Source organism: Talpa occidentalis, unplaced genomic scaffold (genome assembly GCF_014898055.3).
Source record: "Talpa occidentalis isolate TD23 unplaced genomic scaffold, MPIMG_talOcc4v2.1 talOcc4.4, whole genome shotgun sequence".
Lineage (NCBI taxonomy): Eukaryota > Metazoa > Chordata > Mammalia > Eulipotyphla > Talpidae > Talpa > Talpa occidentalis.
In genome coordinates this window covers 63161291-63186567 of record NW_023604295.1, presented here as the reverse complement: position 1 = coordinate 63186567, position 25277 = coordinate 63161291, and the positions used below count along the sequence as shown (strand labels likewise).

The 25277-nt window shown below is 37.4% G+C and overlaps 1 protein-coding gene across 1 annotated transcript; it reads right to left on the bottom strand.

Moving 5' to 3' along the window:
* Window positions 1-834: 834 nt before the first annotated feature.
* GABRR3 (gamma-aminobutyric acid type A receptor subunit rho3) lies at window positions 835-24926 on the bottom strand. Its single transcript, XM_054701113.1, is given in 12 exon segments — window positions 835-1023; window positions 1026-1136; window positions 4279-4487; window positions 8243-8326; window positions 8329-8394; window positions 15387-15490; window positions 15492-15519; window positions 16556-16657; window positions 18415-18481; window positions 20955-21022; window positions 21977-22145; window positions 24870-24926. Coding segments are annotated over 12 exon segments (1254 nt in total).
* Between the last annotated feature and the right edge of the window lie 351 nt (window positions 24927-25277).

Sequence of the window (25277 nt, the reverse complement as noted above, 5' to 3'; positions counted from 1 at the left end):
CGTGTTACATTTATTATTTATTATTGCTACCTGCTCACAGTTCCTGCTAGGCTGTGCACTCACTGAGGACAGGAATGCTATTTTGCATTCCCTCTTTAGTTTATGACACTTAACAAAGTTCCCGGTACATGTGGATGGTAAATAAACATCTGTTGAATAAAGTAACTAATTAAATAGTTCCTGAAAAGTTATGAAAGCTGTGCCTCACCTGCAAAATACAAGATGCTATTATTGAAGACTGAAGGATTGAAGTGTTAATTTAACATTAGGTTGGAAAGACTGTAGATTTTCTTTGTATACCTTGGATTCAATATCATAAAACTTGATACTGAAATTAGATAAAAGACTTGATTGAAAAGCAGAGAGGGAGGTTCTCATGGGAATCTCAGCGATGTGAGTGTCATGGTTCCACCTTGACAGAGATGCTCTTCCTTAAGAGGGTTCAGCTCTGTTAGGTAATCTGGCTCTAAGACAGCACTAAGGAACAAACTTTCCTTGAATTATTGTCATGTCCAAATTTATTCCTTAGTTAAATACAAAACATTTACATTTAGAAAGTAAAGAGAGTTTAGGTAAAGTAGCTACAAAGCCCTTCCTATGGAAATTGTTTTTCAATAATATGCAAGCCTACGACACTTAGCCAGTAAAAATTCTTCAAGGAACTAAATTCTTTCCTAAATGTAAATCAGAAAACTTTCAAATCTTCTGTAGGTCAGAAGAGGTGACAGCCTACCTACCACTTCAGATAGCTATCTTGTAACTTCTTAGCACAAGAAGTTGTTACTTATAATATGTTTTGACTCCAAACAAGTTTTATACATGAGGAATTCTTCTTCATATATATATACCCAAGTAAAACAAATTAAATAGAATATACACAGTGGGAAATAATATCCTTGAATAGGTATCAATGTCATGATTGTTCTCCAGAATAATTCTACCAACATGTCTTCCTAGGGACTTTCTTCTCTTTATGCAAGACAAATCTGTACTAGGGCTGCTGTGCATTGCCCTTGAATGGAATCCTCTTCTGAGTGGGTAGACAAGGAATTCTGGCCCTTGTCAATCTCACTGTCATGGTAACAGCCATCAAAGGCCATGACTTGAACTGCATCAATATTGTACATCGCACAAACCTGACAGAAAGATTTTTGTTATGAAGTCATGAATGTGTTTTTATGAATAGGAATTAAAATAAAAATCTAATCAAATTTTTAAAAACTAGTTCCAGTAATTTCTAAAAATATTTTGCTTGCTTTAAAGAATAGAATTCTTTTTTGTCTTTGGTATCTGATTAAAAGTCATTTTAATAATAAGTGGGAAAGATTTTAGAGATTTACTTTTAATAGGAATTTAGAGAGGCTCGTAATTATTCCCAAAGGGATATCTGCGCTTGATACAAATAAATGTTATGTAACTGTAGTATCAATATTTTCTAATTAAGTCCTGGCCTAGTAGACTGCCATGTTCAATGTGTGTTTTCCCAGAAGTGAAAAGTTTCAGGCTTTTCCTTTTGCTTCTGAGTAGTATGAATTATTTGCCATAAGTCTGTGAGTTGAAATTGAACATAACTTATCAGAAGAACAATATAAGTCAACTGGATTTGCTTTTCAATATATTTTTCCTCTTTAGAAAAAACATAGCAGTATGCCCAGTCACTGTGTTTTTTTAATCCAAAAAGCAGAACGATATCATCTGGTGATCCACTTATGCTTAAATTTAGGGTTGGAGTGTGGGAGAAGGAAATGATTTTAGATGCTCTTTTAAAATGCAAACTGGCCAAGCCTTACCATTTTTTCTGAAAATGGTACCTGTAAATGATGCCACCATAGCCCAACTAAACAACATGAAATTGGCTTTTTTTGTTTGATTTTTTGGAAGGGAGAACTCATGGATGCTTTCTGGCTGCAGGGTCTGACTGAATTTAAACTATTTTTCTCTAAGATTTTACTCTGTGGAAGATAGCAGCTCTCGCCAGTACAGTGCTATGTCTAGGGAGTAACTATTACTAATTGCATTCTGAGAAAAGAGAATCACTTCTCAATCTGCAGAGAAGTTTAGAAATGAACAAATATGAACAGGTTACCTCTAGATGAAATTATTCAGAATTCAAATTGGGGACTGCAGAGTAAATGCTGCAAAAAGGATGTTTGGTTCATAGTAATTAAAAAAACTAATATTTTACTTAATTCTAAAGACATAGAAACTATTTTGTGATTCCAGTGAGCTAACGAAGGACCCAAATTCTATTTAGGTTGTGTCTTTTTGTTTTATTTGTAGAAGCTATCCATAATAAAATGTAATTGGATAAAGTAAACATAAAAGCAGACCAAGACAGAATAACTTCAAATAGCCAATAACATTAATAATATATTCAACTGGTTTGAGGTTAGAATAAACATGCACAGTCTCTTCAGTGGTTTCCCTTGCTACTCAGAACACTGCTAGTCACCCAGGGGACACCACTTTATCATAACAAAAATGGCATTAGTGTGTTAAAGAAGACAGCTTCTTTAAAGAGCAAGGGTACCTTTTGTTTCTCCATTATAAAAATTTAGAACTATCTACATATTAATTAAATAAATTTACCACTAGGATGCCAATTAAAAATAAAAACTAATTTTTAAAAAGAACTATGCTTTGGTACTATGCTTTTGGTATACAGAAAGGTTGTATACAGCATCAAGTGAAGAAAAATTCAAGTAGTATAGACAAACAAAAAAACCCAAGGACATCAAAATTCTTCCCTTCTTCAAGCATTTTTCTGTCACCTTTCACTTCACAGATTATCTGAATCATTGCTATTCATTGTGTGAGCTATGGATCAGCAATACCTGGAGCTTATTAGAAAAAGCCTGTTAGAAAAATGGTCCTCAGGTCTCACTCCAGCCCTACTGATTGAAAGTTGTAAGAAACCCATGTGGTGCTTATGTATCCACTGCAACCTACCAGTGTAAACACTTCTAGTGTTCTCACACCTGTACAGCAGTTGCTGTGGGTGTGTATGTGACATGGACACATATTCATTTATAGCCAACCAAATAAACTGAAAAATCTACAATAAATCAAGATCAGTTCCTATTAGAGCTTTGACTCAAATGATAAAAAAGAATGAAGATGGCATACAGGAGATCTGAAATGCAGTTGCAGCTCTGATGGCTTGACTCTTTGGCAAATTAGATTCACTAAAACTTTGCTTCTCTATTTTAAAACAGAGATAATCTTTGCAAGGCTTACCTCAGGGAACTGAGATGAGGGTTCAGTGCAGAAGAGGATATAAAAACACTCTGAAAAGTATGGAGTATTCTACTAGAAGTGTAAAAAACAGTAAATAATATTTTGGGTGTATATAAATGCTCATTTAAGAATTTCTTAAACCAATGTGAATATATCTCATTGAAATTACACGTATATGTGTATATATGTTGTATATGTCATATACATATATGGCCTCTTAAGTGTAGACTAGCAAACATGAATTAATTTGAATAATTTGATCAGTAGGTATCTGAAGTCCAGTATCTTATGTCAGTTCTCACCACAGAGCACCCAAACCTTTGTGAAATGAAGCAAGTAGAAGCCAATCCATATTTGTTAAGCAATGCCACAAGAAACCTGCTAACATTTAGAGCCCAGAGACACCATATTCCCAATATACTGTCCGGGAGAAACCTCCCTTTATGTGCTACCACTCTCCTGAATGACAAGAAGGAAAAAATAAATCCTACCTCTTGGTGGCTAAAAACAGGTTCATTTCTTGATTAAGGGACACAGTCTTTGGAATTAGGGAGACCCAAAATTAAACCCTGATTCCTCTTGAGCTCTGTGACCTTGGCCACGTTATTACCCATAGGCTCCTTTCTGTAAAATGAGGGTGACAAAGTACTGAGCTCTCAGGAATACTTTGAGAATTGAATGACATAATATTTGTTAGGTAGTTAGCACAATGCCAATACATAATAAATTCTCATTAAATGTTAGCTATTAATTGTTATCACTATCATCCACTTGAAAGGTGTGGTTTGCATATCAACCCTTTCTATTCAAGAGGTAAAGTCAGCAGAAAGGGGCATACTGAGAGAAATTCTTCATACCAAAAAACTCCTGGCAAAGGTAAACAAGGACAATGATTGGAAACCAGCTAGCAAGGAGCAGAGACTAAATTTCAATTTGTGTTGTCACCATCCCGTGACTTAATACAAGAAGAGGGTTGTAGTGTAGTGTAAGAGACTCTTTTCCCATTTCAAATGGGATCTGATAGTCAAAGTAAGGCAGTACCTTCTCTCTCTTCTTAAACTATTTCCAGTCTCCCATTGAGGTGGGGTAGTTCACCACTGCCTACTCAATGACCGACGGAACACAAAGACACAAACACAAAGAGCTGACCCATAGGTACACGTCCGCAGCTGTGATGCAGGATACCTGGTGCATGGAGGCACTCACACCAGAGATCACTGTGGACATGGGCAGCACCGTGGTAATGATTGCTGCCATATGAGAATAGGGACCAGCACAGTGACATAACCATTCAGTCCTGTATTACACAATGGGATGCATTTCCACAACAAAGCAGGAGGAGAATCCCTGCTTGCTAACCTAGTACACATCTTGCATTTAAGCAAGAAGTTCTCATTGGAGTTCTCTTTCCACTCCTTTTTCTTGCCCCCACTCTCACTGTCCATAACATTTCCTTCCTAGCATCTGAAGACCTCAGGGGCAGACATGTCTTGAAGAACCAGTGCTTCCTGTTCTCAGATAGGCCCAGAAAGGTAAAATTTATTCAGTTTTTAAAAAATCCTCCTGAGAAATAAATTCCCAGACCATTTCCATTAACCTTCCCCAGCATTTCACAAATTGCACTGTTAAGGACCTGTCTTTGTGTCCATCTTTAATATTTCATTCACGGGAAGGCTATTTCTCCCTTAGTAGCATTAAAGATTGCCATTCTCCATATTCTTCTTTCATATCAAATTCTTAAAACCTTTCATTGTTGCTCTTACTTTGCTTCTTGTTACTGAAACAACAATTCAATTGCGATCTGAATGGCAGTGCAGTAATGGAGCCTCAGCTCAGTGTAAATATTTACTGAGCAACTGAAATGCCAGTTAATTTTTTCACTTATCTTCGCCTTCCCACCTTCCCTTCCTTTTCCTTTCCTTTTCCTTCTCTTCCTGCCTTTTTAATGCTCTGGCATGAGCATTGAAGGTAATGAGATCAGGGTTCTAGGAGACAATGGAGAAAGAAGTGACTCCAAGATTTCCTTAATAAAATGCTGGCCTTGGGGAGAGCTGTTCTGTGTCTACACTAATTTCTCAGAGGGATACTACAAGATTACTGCCTGAGGGAAAGTATAGTATTGTAAATATTAGAAATGTACACTGACTGGCATGGTTTTATTTCTTAAATTCCCACCAGGGAGGTGCAAATGGAATCCTTAATGATTTTTATAAGTTGTGAGGACATTTTAATGTCAACAGACAGAGCACTGAACAGCAGGAAGAGCACTGTGATTCACTCCTAAATGTACAGACACAGCATGTGGACAGCTTTTACCAACACATTTCTACCCTTTCTATAGTAATTCTGCCAGCTTCTCAACCAAGGGAGGCCCATATCAAAGGCAGTGACAACTCAATTTCAAATGAAGTTTTTCCTTTTGTCTAATGTAGACCAACACAAGTTGACAATTTGACAATCACCAGGGGAGTGCCTGAAATCTCACCTACACACTTATGGAAACTCCAGAATAAGAAATTTAAATGTTATTCCAGCTCTCACCACCCCAAAGGCCACTCTTTCAGGGTCCCTGCTTTCTCCCAACAACCGTAATATTAACAATCTGCGTGCCAGAGGATGCTGTTTGCATTCCTTGCTACATAAACATGGAGATATAGAATTTTTATTAATGTTACAGGTGTATGTGAAGCTGAGGCCAAGATTATTAAATAAAACTTGCTTGAATTTATTGAACGTTTACTCCCTGCAGATCTAGGAAAATATTATTGCTGTATGTTATAGAAAAGAAATATGAAATGAGAGTGGCTAACTATTCAGCCTAAGTTTTGTCAAGAGCAGGACTGAAATATTTTTCTCTGAATACAAAACCCATACCTTTCACAGATTAACCTGCTGCCACTCATGCTAGACCTATAAGGAGATTTCCTGTTTTTTAGATATAAATCAATCTGTATATATGGTGTATCTCTGAGACAAAATACTATAAAATTCAGTATAGGATTATTTCAGGAAGTGTGAAGGTATCTGTGCTTTTCAACAGGTCAAAATTCTCATTGGCTTCAAGAATTCATTGGTAAAACAGAATGACTCCTGAACTAACATTTATTTAGTTTACCTTATTAGTACCAAAAATTTTAAATGTCTTTTCTTGATGGTTTTTTTAAGATATGGCAGATAGAACTTGATTTTTTTCAATAGAGGGTAATATGGTGCTTAGTGGACAAAACAAGGGATTAGAATGAACACAAAGTTTATGTGCCAGCCAAATAGGCCTCGTCGTGTATTTTAAATTGATGACTTTTGGTCCAATGAAAGGGAATTGCATTATCTATTTTTGGTAGGAGCCAACAAACTATCAGTCATTTTCCTTAAGAGGGTGCTTCGTAAAATTAATTTACTGTAGTTGTACTAAGATTTCCCCTGCTTAAAGTGGGTGCTTAGTAATACTAATTTACTATAGTTGTACTAAGATTTGCCCTGTTTAAAGTGATCAATAGAAATAGAGTGGGGAAGAGGGTTTGTTGAGTACAGGAAATAAAGGATGAAAAAACTGTAACACTGTAGTTCTCTTTATTTAAGGAAGGAGTTGGGGGAGAGGGACACTTTTGATTTGTATATTCTTTTTTTACATAAATCTACTAATGGATGGGGGAGAGTGACTGCAAAAAGCACAGGATTTCAGGGGTGACTTAAATGTACTTCAGCATTCTCCACTCAGCTCTTAATGGCTGTCATTTTCATAATGTAAGTGCTGAACATTCAGCTTCAGGAATTCAACTGAAATTTAGATTTAGATACTGAATGCCTCTTCATTTTGTCTCAAGGACTGGAAATGTGTCTTTAGTCAACTGTTTGGGTCTCCACAGCCCCACTATTGTACTGAGGTCAGGGCACAGAAGCTCTGATGTGAAGCAACAGCCACAATAATTTAATTATTCAGTCAGATGGGTTTTTTTTCCCTTGAAGATATTCAAATCTCAAATGCCTATAGATTGAAGCTTTTAATAGGGGAGAGAGGTGAACAAATTATTAATATTAATCACCATTTATGCCTTTCAAATGATCTTTTGAAGTATGCATATAATTTGTGAACATTAACTTAAAAATCAACCTTTCAGGAATGAATTGTGTGATCATTAAAATGAGTGTAAATCACTTATAACAATCTTCCCTCTAGTTAAAGTGTTACAGACGAAGGAATGAAATCACTAGAAATAAGGGTGAGGGCGTGCTCCCCCTAACCAGCCAAGAAGACTCTTGGGTTCTTACTAAGTAACATGTTATCTAAATGCTTAGCTTGGCACCTTCTACTTTGTAAGAGCTCAATAACTTCAATGTGGTTCTTAAATGGTTCTCATAAATTAGGATGTGTTACAGGGGATTAGAAAATGCTAGATGAGTAAATAATCACATCTGCGTGGTGACTTAATGAAGCTCCCTATGTCTCTCTACCTGAAATTCTCTTACCAATGAAAGTGTCACAATATCTGAAGTTCCACTGTGACTGATTGTGATTTGGCATTTAAATTAAATCCTAAATTTTAATTAGCAGTCCCATTTCTACGTTCAGCCATATTCCCAAGAAGCAGGCTATTAAGGCACCAACAGCATATTGTAAATTAGTGTGAAGGTTATTTTGTGACCTCGGGGTTTGTCATGTAAAACAAAATGGAATTGGGCAAAGGATGGGGAGGTTTCCTAAGGGGAAAAAAATAGGTTTGTAAAGTGAGACTGATTATGGTTCATAATTCCACCCTCTCTCCTTATTATCATCCAGCTGCCTGTCAGTCACTGCACCCTTCATACCTAAAGTTTGGGTTGCCAAGGAAAGTGCTGAATTACAGTTTGCCACTGAGGCTGTCAGCATAAAATACTTGAACCTGAGTGCACATCTCTAGTTATCCCTACTAAACTACACCTGTCTTTTCCTCTTATCACCCCTTTTGATTTTCCTCCTTGACCTTTTCCCCATATTAACTTTTCACAAAGATATGGAAAGATTTACCCAAGGAAACTCCTGCAGGAACAGCTCATTGGTCAATCCAAAACGAAACCCATAAGAGCATTACCATGAACATAGCTGGGAAACAGGTTGCAATATGAAGAAGAAAATATGTCTCGTTAGCACAAAATTGATGAAAAGCCTGTTGTACCAACCTATGAGAAAAAGCCAAAATTTTCATTCGAACAGGTTTCCTCATAGAAAAGTCACATTCAGTAAAATGACTGCTTCTTGGACTCCAAGTTCTTTGGGAAAAATGACACTTAACACTCTTACTTGCATTTACAGGACCTGGGTCTGGTGCTTGCTGAGTAGTTGTGGAACTAACTGAAGTATGCTTAATTATGTGACACAAACATCGTCCTTAAATTCCATGCTTGCAATTCAGGAATGAATGGTAATGATATTTTGTGAGCTGGCCTTTAGTGACTTTTCTCCAAAATGTATTGTGCTTACAGTGTTTCTGCAAGTCTTTAGTATGTCACTAATGACTGCATGAAAGGCAAAAAGCTACCTGTTAGTTATAACAAGCAGCCAACTGAAGTATTTTATCTGAAGGAAAGGATTCACAGTAGGTACTAGCTCACTGGATTCTAAGTTGGGATCAGACAGCAAAGGATTCAAAGACAAGGAAAAGGAATATCTATAAATTATTTTTATTTCAAAATTTCACAGGCAATATTAATTTATCAGTGATAAATCTGCAAAAAAGGGACCAAATGATGTTTCTTTGCTTCTTACTGGAATATATGCATCTAATACTTAGTTCTTTGAAGTGATTCAAAAGCAACAATTTTGGTCCCATCTGCACACATCTTTTGCGCAGGTTTGTTTTTTTCCCCCATTGGCTATAAGGAAGTTTAAGGCAATTTTGGGTGTCATCTGTAGGATTTCTCTGTGTGCGACTCTTTAATAACTACATGCTGTATTCTATATATTACCTTACTCTTGTTTTTTAATTTTCTTTCTCATACATTTCTAATTCATATTATCTTGCTTTATTTCATAATCACTGCGTTGCCAATTGTATTAAGTCTTTACTAAAATAAGACGAATGAAAATGCAATGAATAAAAATGAAAATACATCTTTTATGAGTCAGTGGTAAGATTATTTTTCTATAATAAATTCAATTTATTTTGAGACAAAATTATTCAAAACATAGAGACTACTGGCTAAAAAATATCAAATAAAAGCATAGGTGTTGTTAGAGAGTGCTTTTACTAGTCTCAATGTAACTTTTCAGGAAACGGACGATGGCAAACCCATTACAAGGATCAGGTAAATATTTAGGCATTTGGACTAAGGTATATACCTAATATTCTATGTAAACTCTGCTCCAGGTATTCGATTCTCAATTAGGCACTGATTACCTTTCTTTTCATCACCTATTCTGAGGTCCTCCCTCACTATCAGTTAATATAAGTTTTAGGAATTACTCAACATTTTCATTGCCAAGAGTAGTGGGAGATACTTCACATATTTCATTCTAAAGTCAAATAAACATTATTTTTAGGCTACTTAGTAGTTGTATTACCTATGCGTAGGGTAAGTTTTTCCACCCGCCTGCCATCAGATTTTTCCACCGCCTGCCATTAGATTAAATGCATGCCTGATGACGGACACCTGGAGTAGGGTGTGGGCTGCATGGGTGGGTACACCTGGGCTGAGAGACTGAGCTTATAAGGGCAGCATCACGGGGACACCAGCAGAGCAAAAGACCAGAAGAGAAGAGGCAGAGAAGCAGAGGCCACCAGAGAGCCCAGAAAGAGTGAAGACTTGGTGGGGGCTGGGAGTCCATCCAGCCAGACTTTGCCTTCCTGTACCCCTGCCTGCCATGTACCTGGTAAATCCCAATAAAAGCCTGCAAAAAGCCACTGAGGGCTCCAGGACTCCTCCTTTACCCCATCTGCTTGGATCAGAGATCTTGCACTGTGCCCTTCCTGCTACTATGCTATGTCACAGCCTACTTTATTTTAACGCTTCTTTTATAACTGTCTTTGTTATGAATACAGATTGATGTGCACTGCTGTATGTGTACTCTTCACTAAAGATTTTTGAGTGGCCTTCATTTTATAAATATTTTCTTTATTTCTTCCTTCTCTACCTCTCTCCATCTTTCACTCCCTCACTTTCTTGCCACCAACTCAACTTTTAAATCAGCATAACCTGTATAGGTTTCAAGCATAGGTTTCTCACCTTAGCAACTGCATATATCATCCCATGCCCTTCATCAAATGCCCAGTCACCATCCATCACCCACCAGTCAACAGCCCTCCTTTTTATTGTGTGTAATAGAGAATTTTGAATATGTCTACAGACTGGAATAATGGTATCTCTGATGTTATAGCTTCCTATAATTATTGTGAGATTAAAAATAAGGAAAAGCTGTGAAGGTACTTCATAAAGGAAAACATTGTTAGTGTATATGGTTTTACCTTTTCAAGAAGGTTTTTACATCTGGAGACTGTCCCCTTCAAAGGTTAATGCTAAATCTCAGTCTGTATTGAAAAGAACAAGATAATGCTGCTAGTGAAAATGGTGATGATGATGGTGATGAAGATGATATAGTTACTAGATAATATTTATTGAGCACTTATCATATGGCAGACATTATTCTGAGTTACTTAAATGTATTAAATCATGTATCCTTACAATCCTGAGAGATTGAGAGTTATGAAACCAATTTAAAGACGAGGGAATTGAGGTTTAGAGAGATTAAGATAGGTGCCCAAGGTCACATTGTTAATAAGTAGTAGAGCCAGAATTTGAACTTGAGCATTCTTTCTTCAGAAAGAGTTCTTTAAACCATTATAAAATGCTGCAATAAAGAATAATTGTTCAATGCATCCCATGGGGGCAGGAGTCATTTCTTTCTCCTTTATAAATCTCTAATATATGAGTTTGAGGGGACACTGAAAGGGATGAGAGAGCAGAAGTCCTCACCTGCTTGTTAAAATTGCCAAGAAAAAAAGGTGAGAATCTGGTGGTTCAGCTACAAAATGGAAATTAAGATTCTATTCTGGCTCTTGTAACCAGACCAGAAGTATAGATTTTTCTGTACAACTGATTTGGTATTAGTGGTTATGGCGATATTTATAATGGTAGGAATGAAGAAAAAAATACTAAAACTTTTTGGATAAAGTCTTTAAAACCAAAACAAAGGGAGACCCACTGAAAAATTCCCTGAGCAGACAAAACAGTTTAGTCACACCAACAAAGCTTTATTTAGCTTATTTTGCCAGACTAACTTGACCAGGTTCATTTCTTATTGATGCATTCAAACGACATAAGCAAAAAAAACCATTTACCAATTTTTTTTTTCATTTACCAATGTTGCTATTAGGTGACCAGTGGTCAATTCCTATTATTTAGGAGATATCTAAAATTATAAGGAATCACTGTGAAGAACAAACAGTGACTGCCCTCCTCACCCCCACCCACTGTGTAAGCTGCTGTTAGCAAAATGCCCCTAAGCCTCATTCCATGACTTGGTTAAGTGTTCTCTGTCTTTTTGGTCAGTGGACAATAATGTTTTACCTATTACTACTTTAGTGATTCATTGGTTTTATGGTGGCTATTTTGACAAAGCTAATGTATATAAGGGGGACACTAATATGAGAAAAACACTTGCATTTGGCTTTCAGGGGACCATGCTTAATAATCATAGCTAATGTGAGGCAGAATTACCACTTCTTGTGAACCAAAATAAATTTCTAAAATCTTATCTTTCTTAAACCTAAGAAATGGTTGAATGAATCCAGACATGATTATTAACATGTTATTTATTTATTTTTTTTTTTTTTAAACAGCGGATTATTTATTTATTTATTTATTTATTTATTATTTATTTATTTATACATGCACTGGGTACAGTCAGAAGCGCGGGTGGGTGAGAGAATTCACCAGAGCCAGAGCGGGGAGCAGAGCAGGCAGAAGGACCGAAGGACACTGCTGAGGGGAGCAGCGGGCGGCAGGAGAGGTCTGCGCGCCATGTGGGACCCTCCTCCGGTGGCCGGGGAGCAGCCGGGGATCGAACCTGCGCCGCAGAGGCCGCGGGCAGCTTCGCAACCCAGTGCTCAACCACTGCGCCACCGGGGAGGCCTTAACATGTTATTTAAATATGACTATCGAAGTGCTTTACTCTTGTGCTTTTAAAATAACCTTAGTGCCCATTTTAACCATTCTTATTTAAAATGTTCATATGGGAGCCAATTAAAAGTATAGAAATGTTGAAATAAAATTAAAAATCTCCCAAATCTATATGCAGTTCTCAAAGGTATCTATTGTTAACCTTCATATATGTGTTATATATATGTATATATATATATGTAATAGATAATAGAGAAATTACTTCTGTAACTTGGCTTTTTAAAATTTTAATTTATTATGGATAACTATCTCATGCAACACAAACCATGTATATTTAAAATTATTTTTTCCATTTTTCTTAGAAACCAAATGTAATCATATTGAATATTAATAACTTTTAGTTTATTTAAAAAATCTTAAAAGCATCCCTCTGAGTAATTTTTTCAATGCAGTATTTTGTTTGCCTTTAGACAGATTAAAATATGACCATAAGAAGATAAAAATCAACTAGAGTTGAGCTTGCATGGCAGGGCTCAAAAAGTCTGACAAGCACAAGTAAAGAGATAGTCATGCCAATGGAATGGCTAATTAGTGAAGCTGTAATTTGGAAGTGAAATTTAACTAATTCTTTTCAAGAAGACAGCTGATAGGGGCCTCCCCGGTGGCGCAGCGGTTGAGCGCTGGGTTGCGAAGCTGCCCGCGGCCTCTGCGGCTCTGGTTCTATCCCCGGCTGCTCCCTGGCCACTGGAGGAGGGTCCCACATGGTGTGCAGACCTCTCCTGCCGCCCGCTGCTCCCCTCAGCAGTGTACTTCGGTCCTTTTGCCTGCTCTGCTCCCCGCTCTGGCTCTGGTGAATTCTCTCGCCCTCCCGCGCTTCTGACTGTACCCAGTGCATGTATAAACCAAACAAACAAACAAATAATAAATAAATAAATAAATAAGACATGCCTCTAGAAAATTAAAAAAAAAAAAAAAGAAGACAGCTGATATATATCAATGGATGTATATTAATGTATACACTTGTGTTTCAAAATCTAAAGAAATTTCAGATTTTGCCATTGCTATAATTAAGATATGTTCTATATATTCTTGCAGGAAATAATAGTTTGGGATTCCTATGCTTGTTATGTATCTCATCTTAATGTCATCACACACTGCAAAGTCCTGTTCACAATTTATCAAGTGCAAAAGCTATTTCATCTTAACAATAGTAAAGTGAAAAAACTGTAAAGTATACTTTAAATGTAAATTACAATGCAATCATTATAAAAGTATATTATGAAAGTATAATGTAAGTATATAATTATAAAATGTAATTACTTTAATTATATTTATGTTTTAAAAAATAAATTATACTCTAATATGTATTATTGTTCATTACATGTATTCCTTTGCTTAAATATTAATCTAATTTATGATGAAGAGCATTGAAAATCCTGATAAAAGTATATCTATAATCACTTATATAGAGAAAAACAAGGAAAAGGAGGAGCAGAAAACATATCAAAATAATTACATAGTTTATTTCTAAGAAGCAGGATTATAAAGATCTTTTCTTTGAAGTTTTCAGAATCCTTTTTTTTTCCAAAGATTTATTTATTTATTTATACAAGCACTGGGTACAGTCAGAAGCACGGGAGGGTGAGAGAATTCACCAGAGCCAGAGCGGGGAGCAGAGCAGGCAAAAGGACCAAAGTACACTGCTGAGGGGAGCAGCGGGCGGCAGGAGAGGTCTGCGCGCCATGTGGGACCCTCCTCCGGTGGCCGGGGAGCAGCCGGGGATCGAACCGGAGCCGCAGAGGCTGTGGGCAGCTTCGCAACCCAGCGCTCAACCACTGCGCCACCGGGGAGGCCCCTCCGAATCCTTTTTAAATTATCTACTATTCATTCATTTATTCAACAATTAACTATGGAGCATTAACTATGTGGCTGGGATATATCACTGATCAAAAATTAAGTGTTACCTATACAATCAGAAAAAGCAATGGGCATTGCAATTAATAGCATCATCTGCTAAGTTCCAAGCAATGTAGAACAAATAGAAGAGAAAAATAGAGCATTTCTTCTGGATAAATTAAATAGCTGTTGGTCCTAGAAAATCCTTTAGATATAATTTTAAAAAGTGCCTTGGATAAATGTTGCCAAACGAAAAGCACTTCTCTCATAAAAGAGAGTGAACAGTATTGGCAAGATTTTGAATGGATTTTCTATTTGGGACAATGATGTGCATTACTGATTGACCCATGAAGCTGGTTTTATAGAATACCTATCATGTGCAGGCACATTTCAGGCACTGGGGAACAAATAGTGAAGAAGACAGAGAACCTGCACTCTTCTAGTCAGGCCCTCAGACAACACAGTCAGATAATGATGTATTTCAGGTAATGGTATGTGCTGTGAAGACAAACAGAAAGGGAATGGTGAGGAAGGAGCCTATTTTAGAGAGGCGGACTACGAATGCACTCTTTGAGGAGATGCTGTTTGAAACAAGTCCTAAATGACATGAGGGAGCTGGTCAGGAAAAGTTTAGAGGAAAAGCATTCCAGGCAGAGAGGAAAAGGCCAAAGCAGAAAGCCTGCACATGAACAAGACAGGGGTGATTGAGAATAAGCAAGTAGGATGCAAGTAGGATGCAAGTAGAACAAGCAAGTAGGATGTGGTAGAAGGTCAGGGTTGTAGGTGAGGTCAGATGGATCGTGTAGGGTCTTGTAGGCCATGTCAGAAAGCCTGAATATTGTTGCTAATGGAACACTGGAATGGAAAAACACTGGAATGTTATGCACAGGAAAAACTGTATTTATGTCCAATATATCTGATATATTAAGAATAGACTGCAGGAGTGAACAGTGGAAACATGGCAACTAGTTAAAGGCAGTTACCTCTAGAGGAGAGGAATGATGCATTGGAAAGGTGGAGGTGGTTGCCCATAAGAGAAGGATGATGTTGTTGGTCAAATGGATCACTTTTTAGATTTAGGTCTCTTTACATGTTGTAATACTTTGCATACAGTAGATGCTCAGTAAGTGCTGATGAATTGTCCATATAAAATTCTGTACCTGTGCTGCTATAGAAAGTGAACCTACTGGATGCACTGAACTCTTCAACAAAGAACTGAGACAGAAAAATATGCTCATCAGTATGGAGGGACTTGTTTCTTGCAAAGTATTAGATCTTCCTCATTGTAGGCACCTTAAACAAGAAAACAACATTCCTGCACCAGAATAAACTGTTACAAACTCCACAAGGTCTTGAATCATGTTGAATACATACATACCAGTGCCTGGTTCAAGGTCATGTATATATTCGGTGCCAAAAAATATGTTTGCTAACAGACTCACTATAATCATGTCTTCAAAAAGAAAAATATCTCCAAAAATTAGACCCTGACAATGGCATAGCATGGAGGTTTTACTTGTGCCCATGTGATGAGTTAGAACACTTTAGACAGCTGCACACATGGAGAGCATCAGCATCGTGTGCATTTGAGATGCCACAGCATCATCTTACACTCACAGGACTGAGCATTGATGTTTAGTCACCTTTAGTTTTCTAGTTGTCTTGCATAAAATTCCAAAGTGAGGTGACTCATGAAAAAATTTTCTTCCAAAATCAAATGGCTGTATAGAAAATTTCTCAGGATTCGGGGAAGAATATCTATGTAGGAGGCATCCATGGAGATTCCCAGCATTTCAGACACATTCCGAAAAATGGCAGCTTTTAAGATGTCATATCAAAAACAGCTGATGTGTCAGCGTGATTGACAGGGAGATGGCTCAGCTTAGTGGCTTTGATGAAGGGGTGTATATCTAGAGTTGAGTTTTTCTGGGGAACTCAAGTACAAAAAATGGAAGGTTGTGATTCATACCAGAACATGAATTCCAGAGCTTTCCAAATTTGACAAGTCTCTGTCAATCTAAGTTAATAACATTGGCAAGAATACACCTTTTTAGGGAGCTGTTCCTTTGTAACCTTTGTGGAGATTGCAGAGTATGTAATTATCAAAACCATTTTTCCCCCTGAATCTTCTCATTTGACAATCTGCCATCAACCTTAGGACAAAACAGAACAAAAGCAAAAACAATGATTTTGGACAAAAATGATTTTGGACAAATATATTTAACTTAAACTTGTTTTTAGTGCTTATTAGGAGAATGCTTATTTACAGCAAATATGTGATGGTATGTTGTAATCACATGTGCTCACTCCATCAGAGAACAAGACTTACAACTCTCCAGTTACAGGGAACAATTTTGAGGGTCTAAAGGAACCCTGCTGAAATCCATAAAGCACATGGCCGAAACAGTGATCCTATAAAGAGACAACAAAACTGCAGATCACTTAACCACGTGGTCAGGCACGCAACCCAGCAACTTTCTGAGTTTTTGCCTGCCTTGTGTGCCTTTCAAGAATCATGCAAAACAGGCATTTGATGGGAATAACATACAAGGAAGCAAACCAGGAAAGCAAGGTAATTTGCTTAAGATTTAGTGTTAATGAGAAATTCCTGTTCGAGTAATTGCTTCTGATCAGCACTTCCTGGTTAGATACCTCTGTGTTTCCTGGCTCTATTATCAGAAAAACACACTTCAAAGTGAGAAGAATTTTAAACAGACTTAAGTATTTTCTGATTTCTGGAAGATGCAAACTTAAATAATTTCTAGTAATAAAAGTGGCAATAAAAACACACGGTTAAGGTTTCCCTCACTAAGCAAGTTTACCTGAGGAAATTCTCTTTCTAAGACTGATGGAAAAGCCCAAAGCATTTTCAGTCACAGATTTATGAGCACAATACATAATTCAGGTGCTATTAAGTCAAAAGACTTTCATGCTGATGAGGATTGATTTTTCAAATTTTATGTCCTCCTAGATTTTCCTGTCTTCAGGCAGAGGCACATTGTACTATGATCCTATCTTAAAGTAAAACTTTTGGTATCTACAATAGCAGATCAGAGTTTCCTAAAAGGGCCTTTAGCAAGTCTGCAAAACACAAAGGCAACAGCTTCTCTTACCCACTGTGCCCCCACTGATCAGAGAAGTTGAATCATTTTTTCTTCCAAGGGTTGAACTCTAGTCCTGCAGCAAAACGCCCCTCAGGGAGCTGTCTGGATGATTCTGTGTCACAAACAGTCATTTGGCATATTGCTAGTACTTTAGAGCTGGAAGGACTTCTGAAGTCTTTGAGTTTACCTCCTTGTTGGTCCACATGAATAAATTAACGACTAAGGAAGTTAGATGGGTAGTGTTAAAGAAAAAGTTATTCATGACACCATTTAAAGGATGGTAAGGAAAAATGTCCTTGGATTTTTAGTAGGGAAGACAATTGGGCTCAACTCCAGATATAACAAGAAGTGAGAATTTATAGCTAAAGAGGAGGAAGTAGGGGATTAGGGTTGGAAAATTACTCAGAAGAAATGTCGGTTTCCAGAGATTCTGGCTGCATGAAGCTAACAGGATTCTTGCTGAGGCAGGCCAGGGCGATCAGGATGAGGAACCTGATCAGGTGTAGAGGGTGATCAGACATTGAGGGGATTGCAGCTAAATGGACTTAGGGGAGACAAATACGAAAGCTCAAAATTGGGACCTAGGTGACAAGTTCAGAGGAGCCTAAACAGAGTTTGCTTAAGTAGAGAATTTTTGTCAGTAGATTATGTCAGAACCAAGTGACCTAGTCTGGGCTTGGACTAGCTCTCTTTTCAGCTTAAAAAACTGTGCAGACAACAATTTTGACTCCTCCTGTGTTCAGGGGTCACCAAGACCGCCCTCAAGTTCAATGATTCCCTTAAGGGACTCACAGAATTCATCAATGCTTTTATATTAATACTTACAGTGTGTTGCAATGAAAAGTATACAGACTAAAGTCAGTAATGGAAAAGGAACCTGGTGAGGGTCCAGGATAGACAAGGAACAAGTTTCTAGTTGTCCTGTTCTGGTAGATTTACATGGAAAGCACTTAATTTTCTAGCAGTGAGGCATGACAACACACATGGAGTATTTCTAGCCACAGAAGCTGCCAGAGCTGTGAGGACTGGTCACATAGGTCTAACTACCCTTAGTCTCCAGGCCTTCCGGAGGTCAAACTGATACCTTTTGACTGCAGTTCCCCACCATCAATCACATTGTTAGAACAAACTCTCTGGCCTGGCCCAGGGTCCTTATCAGGCAGGATATTCCAAAAGTTTAGTGGTTATATCCCAGGAGTCAGGTAAAGGCCAAATTTTTCTTTGGAACATGCATGGTAAGGACAATCCACTGAATTAATCCTTTAATGGACATGCCTTCATTGAAAATAATTTGAAATAGTTCATTCCTTGGCCAGAAGTAGCTGCTCTGTCTCCAATTCCTAGTGAGGCTTGACTCCAGTACTTATTAACATCCCATGTTAGTCCTGATTTAAAAGTCATATTGAAAATAGTACATTCCTTTAATTGCATTTTTAAAAAACAAAGACAGCCTTTATGAAAGTCTGGTAACAGCTCATTACTACTGAGGTGAACAAGGTGTCTTTATTTATTTATTCATTTATTTTAGATTTTTAAGGGTTTTTTTTGCATAGACGAACTGGGGTGTAGGTCAGAGGTGCAGGGAGTGAGAGGATTCACCAGAGACAAAGTGGGGAGCAGAATTACTCACTGCTAAGGGGAGCAGTGGGTGACACGGGAGAGGTCTGATGTGCCATATGTGGGTTAGCTCCCTGGCCTGGATTAAACTCAAGCCATGATTTATTTTCTCATTTCAAATAAATATTCATTTTTACACTTGATTTCATCCATAAATTTATGCATTTGAAATTACATTGTTTTTTGTTAAAGAAGGACCCCCGAATTGAATAAACCATAGCCCCATAAAAACCTGGTCACAGAATTTGTTAAGAGTTTTCAGAGGTCCTGGGAAAGACACAATGATCAGCTTGAGAAACTGAATCATGAAACAGTGGTTCTCAAATTCCAGGTACTAGAGACTTGCCTGCAAATTTGTTAAAATACACATCCCTCAGAAACTGGTTCCTAGAGATTCTGATTCAGTATGGTTCAGGAATTTGAATTGATCACGTGTATCCCAGTTGTAAGCAAGTAGGATGAGGGGCGAAGCTATATGAACATTACATTAGCATAAAAAATGGGTTGTCAATAATTTGAGTTTTGGTTGGCTCTCAGGAGCTACATTTAACATTTTGCTTGTTCGAACAGAAACACTCCTAGCTTAATTGAAGCCATTGTGTGTGGGCCAAGACAATGGGATAAACTTTCACAATTATTTACCTCTTACTATAATTTATTGCCCAACAGTACTCACATTTTTCTTGAGCTAACACATATAGAAGTTTGAAAAATCTCAGTAAACTAAAATTAAGTCGCTAATTAATTATGAACGAGTTTGTTTTCCTTAGGTTCAGAATAGAGGTGTGTAGTATTATTATTATTGCTCTGGGTAAATCTGGGATTATCAGCCTCATAGATAATTTTGGATTAGTTTTGGGGGGGGGGAGTAAATAGAACAATCCGTTCATTACCATAACACTGCTCTACAGAGAATTGTGTGGGATGGGCAGCTTTTTTAAAAAATTAATTTATTTATGCATACACGAACTGGGGTACAGGCCAGAGGTGTGTGTGCCGGAGAGGGGTGAAGGGATTCACCAGAGACAGAGTGGGGAACAGAACAGGCAGATCAACTGAAACACACTGCTGAGGGGAGCAGCAGGCAAGACAGGAGAGGTCTGCTGCACCATGTGGGCAGCTCCCCGGCTGGGAATTGAACTAGTGCTGCAGTGGCTGCGGATAGCTTCATAGGATAGCTTCATAGGTTGTGTCTTAACCCCTTAAGCCACCAGGGAGGCTCCGGACAGCTTTATAAGCATATACTGGATGTTCAGTCTGATCCAAGGGTCACTGGGCAAACACCGAGTGTGTGAAGTCAAATGACACAGTGACTCATGATGAATCTGTCACTACTGCCTGGCACTATTGGGAGAAGACTCAGCAGCAAACTGGGAGGAAAGGGAGCGAAAACCCAGAGGAATTGAAAATGATTCAGGGTGGGATAATGATAAATGTGAATCAAAAGCAGCCAACACAGGTTATTTTTAATTAGAAAGCATTTTCAATGAGGCTTGGAGAATCCAGTCCAGTGTCTGATCTTTAGGGAAAAAGGATGAGTTTCTTTCAAAGGCTTCAGGGTGGAGACAGTGGGAATTCTGGATGCAAACTAGGTCATTCCAGGAGAAATTAAAGATTATGCCAAGAGAGGGGAAATGAGAACTTGCTTCTCTAGCTCTACAAACTCTAAGTAGTGTCGGACCAAAGAGCAGAAACATTTTGAACAAGGCATTTTTGAGTAGTGACTATAACTGAAGCTATTCCCTTTGGGAAGTAGAATGGTTAAAATGAAGGAAGTTTCATTTAAGGTTTGATATTGAACTGAAATAAATATGAGTTAAATAATGACAAGGACTAGAAGGACATTGAAACAAGATGTCACAGGTCATAGAAAATTTTGTTTAGGCCTTTCTGGAATTTTAATGTGTCCTACAGTTTTTTATTCAGTTGGCATTTGGGTGGAAATGAGTATTTGAGGAATTACTGTAAATAAAAACATTAATTTTTTTATCTTATAGAGAAACTTACCATGTTAACTTCTGAAATACTGTCAATACTTTCAAGCTGGAGATCTATACCCACTGGCACTGGAGACCCTTCAGAAAGAAGAATGGGTAATATTTCTTAGTAGAAATAATTAAAATTATTTGGAAAACACTCAAAGAAGAGAGACTGAGATAGAGATCAATTTTGCACATGAATGGCTTTTCAAGATTTTTATTTTTTATTTTATTTTTTTTAAAATATAGACACTTATTTTTTTTTTAAAGAATTATTTATTTATTTATACAAGCACTGGGTACAGTCAGAAGCACCAGGGGGTGAGAGAATTCCCAGAGCCAGAGTGGGGAACAGAACAGGCAGACTGATGAAGAAATACACTGCTGAGGGGAGCAGCGGGCGTGACAGGAGAGGTCTGTCACGCCATGTGGGACCCTCGCCGGTGGCCAGGGATCGAACCAGCGCTGTAGAGGCTGCGGGCAGCTTCGTAGCCCAGCGCTCAACCGCTGCGCCACCAGGGGAGGCCCTTCAAGTTTTTTTCAATAACAATTTTGTCCACAAAATATTGATATATAACTATACATTCAATTACATTTAAAAAAAGGCACATGTATAGATCAATGTTATTCCAATAACAACCCAACATTTTCCTTCTCATAGTTAATTTTATTACAGAAGTGGTGTTTCCAGGTTCTTTCTTTAATTAATAGAGATATGAAAAGAAAGAACATTTTGAAAACAAGTAAAAGCATGTAGGATCAGGTATTCTCTGTCGTGTGGCCATATTTTATAAACAGGGAGTGGTATAGCCATGGAACTCATGAGTCAGGGAAACGTGACTCCCTCCTGCTAAAAATGCAGCCTCCTTTATCTGGACAGCACTTGGCAGGCTATAGGAACACAGATGACAGGACACTGCCACACAGTCAGAAATGCCACTTCCCAGATCCTCAGTAAATCACAGCCTGCATTTGGGATGAAGCAAATCCTTCAAAGCGAGTTTGATTAGTATATCAAACTCCTTAGAAGCGAGTTTGATTAGTATATACTCAAAGTCAGAACTGCAGCAACAGAGAATGGTTGAGAATGTAAACATAGTTGGATCATATAGATCAGGTCCATGGGCTGAGAGAACCTAAATGACACCACCAGAGAATTGAAGCCAGGCTGAGATCGACACATTTCTTTGTTACACCTCACGGAAGATTCCACTAGTTCCTGATTAAAAGGGAAATTGATGTTAACAACTTTGTAGTATTGTGTGAAATTTAATGCATATATGTTAAAAATGTACATATTTATACACAAAGCCTTCATAAGTTTTCTTTCAATAGTGACCAATTCTCATCTAAATTTTTATTGCCTCTGTGTAGTCTTGAGTTAAAGAAAACTCTTAACTTTTGCTGAAAAAAATAGAAATTTTTCCTATAGGAATCCCACATAGCTGTTTTAGTCAAGATTCTAGGATTTAGAAGGGTCAGGTCAGAAAAGTTTCCCTACTTAGGCTAATTAATGTCTGGATATAATACATGTGGCATATATGTAGATATAATTCAATAATGGAATAAGGAGAGTTAAATGAAAGTTATGCATGTTATGTGTATAGTACATTTAAAATAAATCATATTATCATACATTATCTCATGTTATGGTTACAGTTATTTGTTGCCTGAAGAGAACTGATTTTAGCTCCATTTGACATATAAGGAAAATCACCCAGAGAGGTTAGAGAACTTCCCACAAATTTAAAGTTAGTTAATACAGACCTATGGATTAGGATTGAAACCTAAAGCTAGTTAATATAGCATGTCCCTCAGGCTCCCAATATAGTCCTGTTTGACAAGCAGAAACTATATAAGCATTTTTACAACTTTTAAGCTTTTGTCTTGACTCAGTAGCCAGTATCTAGAAATGATTTCATGTTAAGGAAACAAAAGAAGTGATCATCTATAAGACTAAAACCAAAACAAAAATCTCTTAGTTATGGGAGATGTAAAGGGTAAAGAAAACATAAATAAAGAAAATGAGCTGCAATTTATAACCCAAGTTAAACAAAAAGCTCCCCTAAATTTATATCCTCCTGTTTCCACATAATGAGTCAATTAATCTTCTAATGCTTTATAAAAGTAAGAAACACTGCAGTAGCAGCTGGTTTTAATGTTAGAGCTAATTAGAAAAACACATTAAGGCAAGAGAAGTGCTGAAGTTACATTTAGCTCAAGAGGAAAGAAGTGTGTGTGTGTGTTTGTGTTTTGGACAAGTAGAAAGAAAGAGAAGATAAATTAAAAGCTGGTCCTTTATGTGCTGCAGTCTGATTTCCCCCAGGAAGGCAGTCTTGTGAGAACAGACAAATGGGTCATTGTCATAAGAAGCTGTTCTGACCAAAACAAGAGAAGGTTAAGGACTATACTTCAGAGAGCTACCAGATTGACACTTCTGACTCAATGTATAGATTTTTCTGCCTGAACTGACTGAACACACAGCCATTCAGACACCATTTAGCCCCAGTCCATGACTGTCAGAAAAATTTCTTAATCTTGGGATGATTGGTCGTTTGTCACTAAGTAGAACATTTAAATTGCATTTTTAATAATCCCACGGAATAGCCTCAGGGAAAAAACTGCTTTAAAAATAAAAACCATTCTCACTAAAAAAAATTCTTATCATGTATCTCTGCAGATCAAGGGAAGTGGAAAGGTAAAGTCAATTCTGTGTTCTCTTGGGGGTGGGGTGGGGGTGATGTAGGAGAGGGAGAATGAAGGCAGAAATGTTTAAGGTAACAGTCACCGGGTGGCTCAGTAATCTAGAGCAGTGCTTCTCTAAATTCAAATCACCTGAGGATCTTGTCAAAAAGCAGGTTTTGATTCAGAAAGCCTGGGGTGGGACCTGAGCTTCTACACTGATAACTAACTCCTAGCTGATTATGCTGCTGGCCCTTTGACCACTTTGAGTGACAGTCTTTCTAGACTGCTTGTTTCAAGGTCCAAATTCAAGGACAGTCATTTTTTTCTCTTTCTGACTTTCAGCAGTGTAAAATAGGCCCCAGAAAACCCCTTTCCTCTAGGATAGGAATTCATTTAATTGAAGAACCTAACCTGACAGGAATTAGGGCAGACTTTTGAATTGGTGTTGAAAGAGAACATCATTTTGAGCTTATAATGGGGGGCTTCGAGAGGCCAGTTCCAAGCCATTTCTGCGTGACGGGCGCCCCCTTGTGGCTCAAAAGACCAATAGCTCGACAAGTTTAATCTTGCCAAGATCCTCTCCAACGAAATAGAGGGAGGGGAAAGAGTTTTAGAAATTTTATAGAATTATAGAGCTCAAAGTACAGGATAAATATGTTATAAAAAGCCTTGGGTAAATTTGGGAAGAAACAGTCTACTGGGAATGGTAGTTGAGAGCCTTGGAATCTTTAGAAAAATTCTGGCAAGGATGACACATCTAAGAAATTGTGCCTGGCTCGCCAACATGTCAATCAATTTTAATTGATAAAAGTGATAAGAAGAAAAAAAAAACACAGTAGCGTTGGTTCATAAGGAACACAGTTTTTGGCATACTCCTTCCATGAAGGCTGGGCACTTTAGCTTAGCTTATAAGAATAATCCACAAGACTATGTGAATGTTGTGTAACTCAACTCACAGGTTGTAGCAGAAATAAATTGCTGTATAAGCAGGATATGCCCATTTTCTATTTATTGGACATATATTATTTTTAAGAGTGAATATAATAGAAAAATGAGCCTTTGGAATCAATTTAAAAAGTATATATTATCAATTTTTCTCATTCAAGAGAAGATCATTGTAAATTTTTTTTTTTAAATTAATGATGTTATGTTTTGGTTTTATTTGCTTCAAATTTTACTGACTTCAAATTTTCAAAACTAATTTTGACTGTGCAATGAATGGATTGTGATATATGAGTTTTGTAAAGAAAATACTTACCTCCAAATCTAGGTCTCGTCGTAAATTCATGGCCCTCTCTCTGGAGTAGGTGCTCATATTTCAGGGGCTGCCCTTTCATACTATAGTGTTTCCTCTTTCTAGCTTCCTATTTGCTGTCTCTCCAAAGGGGGGGAAATGCTTTCGAGATACATATACATCTGGATATTTTGATTTAGGTTAGCTTTCTATGTTCAACATGGTATCCACTGAAATATGTATATAAAAACTCATCTTATCAGTTTTATGTATATAAAAGCTCATCTTATCAATTCATATAACATATAAGTAAAGATCTGCCTTCATTTAACTTTTATTATATAAGGGTAAGCCAGATAAATTAAATTTTGGAGCACCTTAAATGATTTTGAATTTAGATAAAACACACTGATGTTTTTCAGGATATGGATT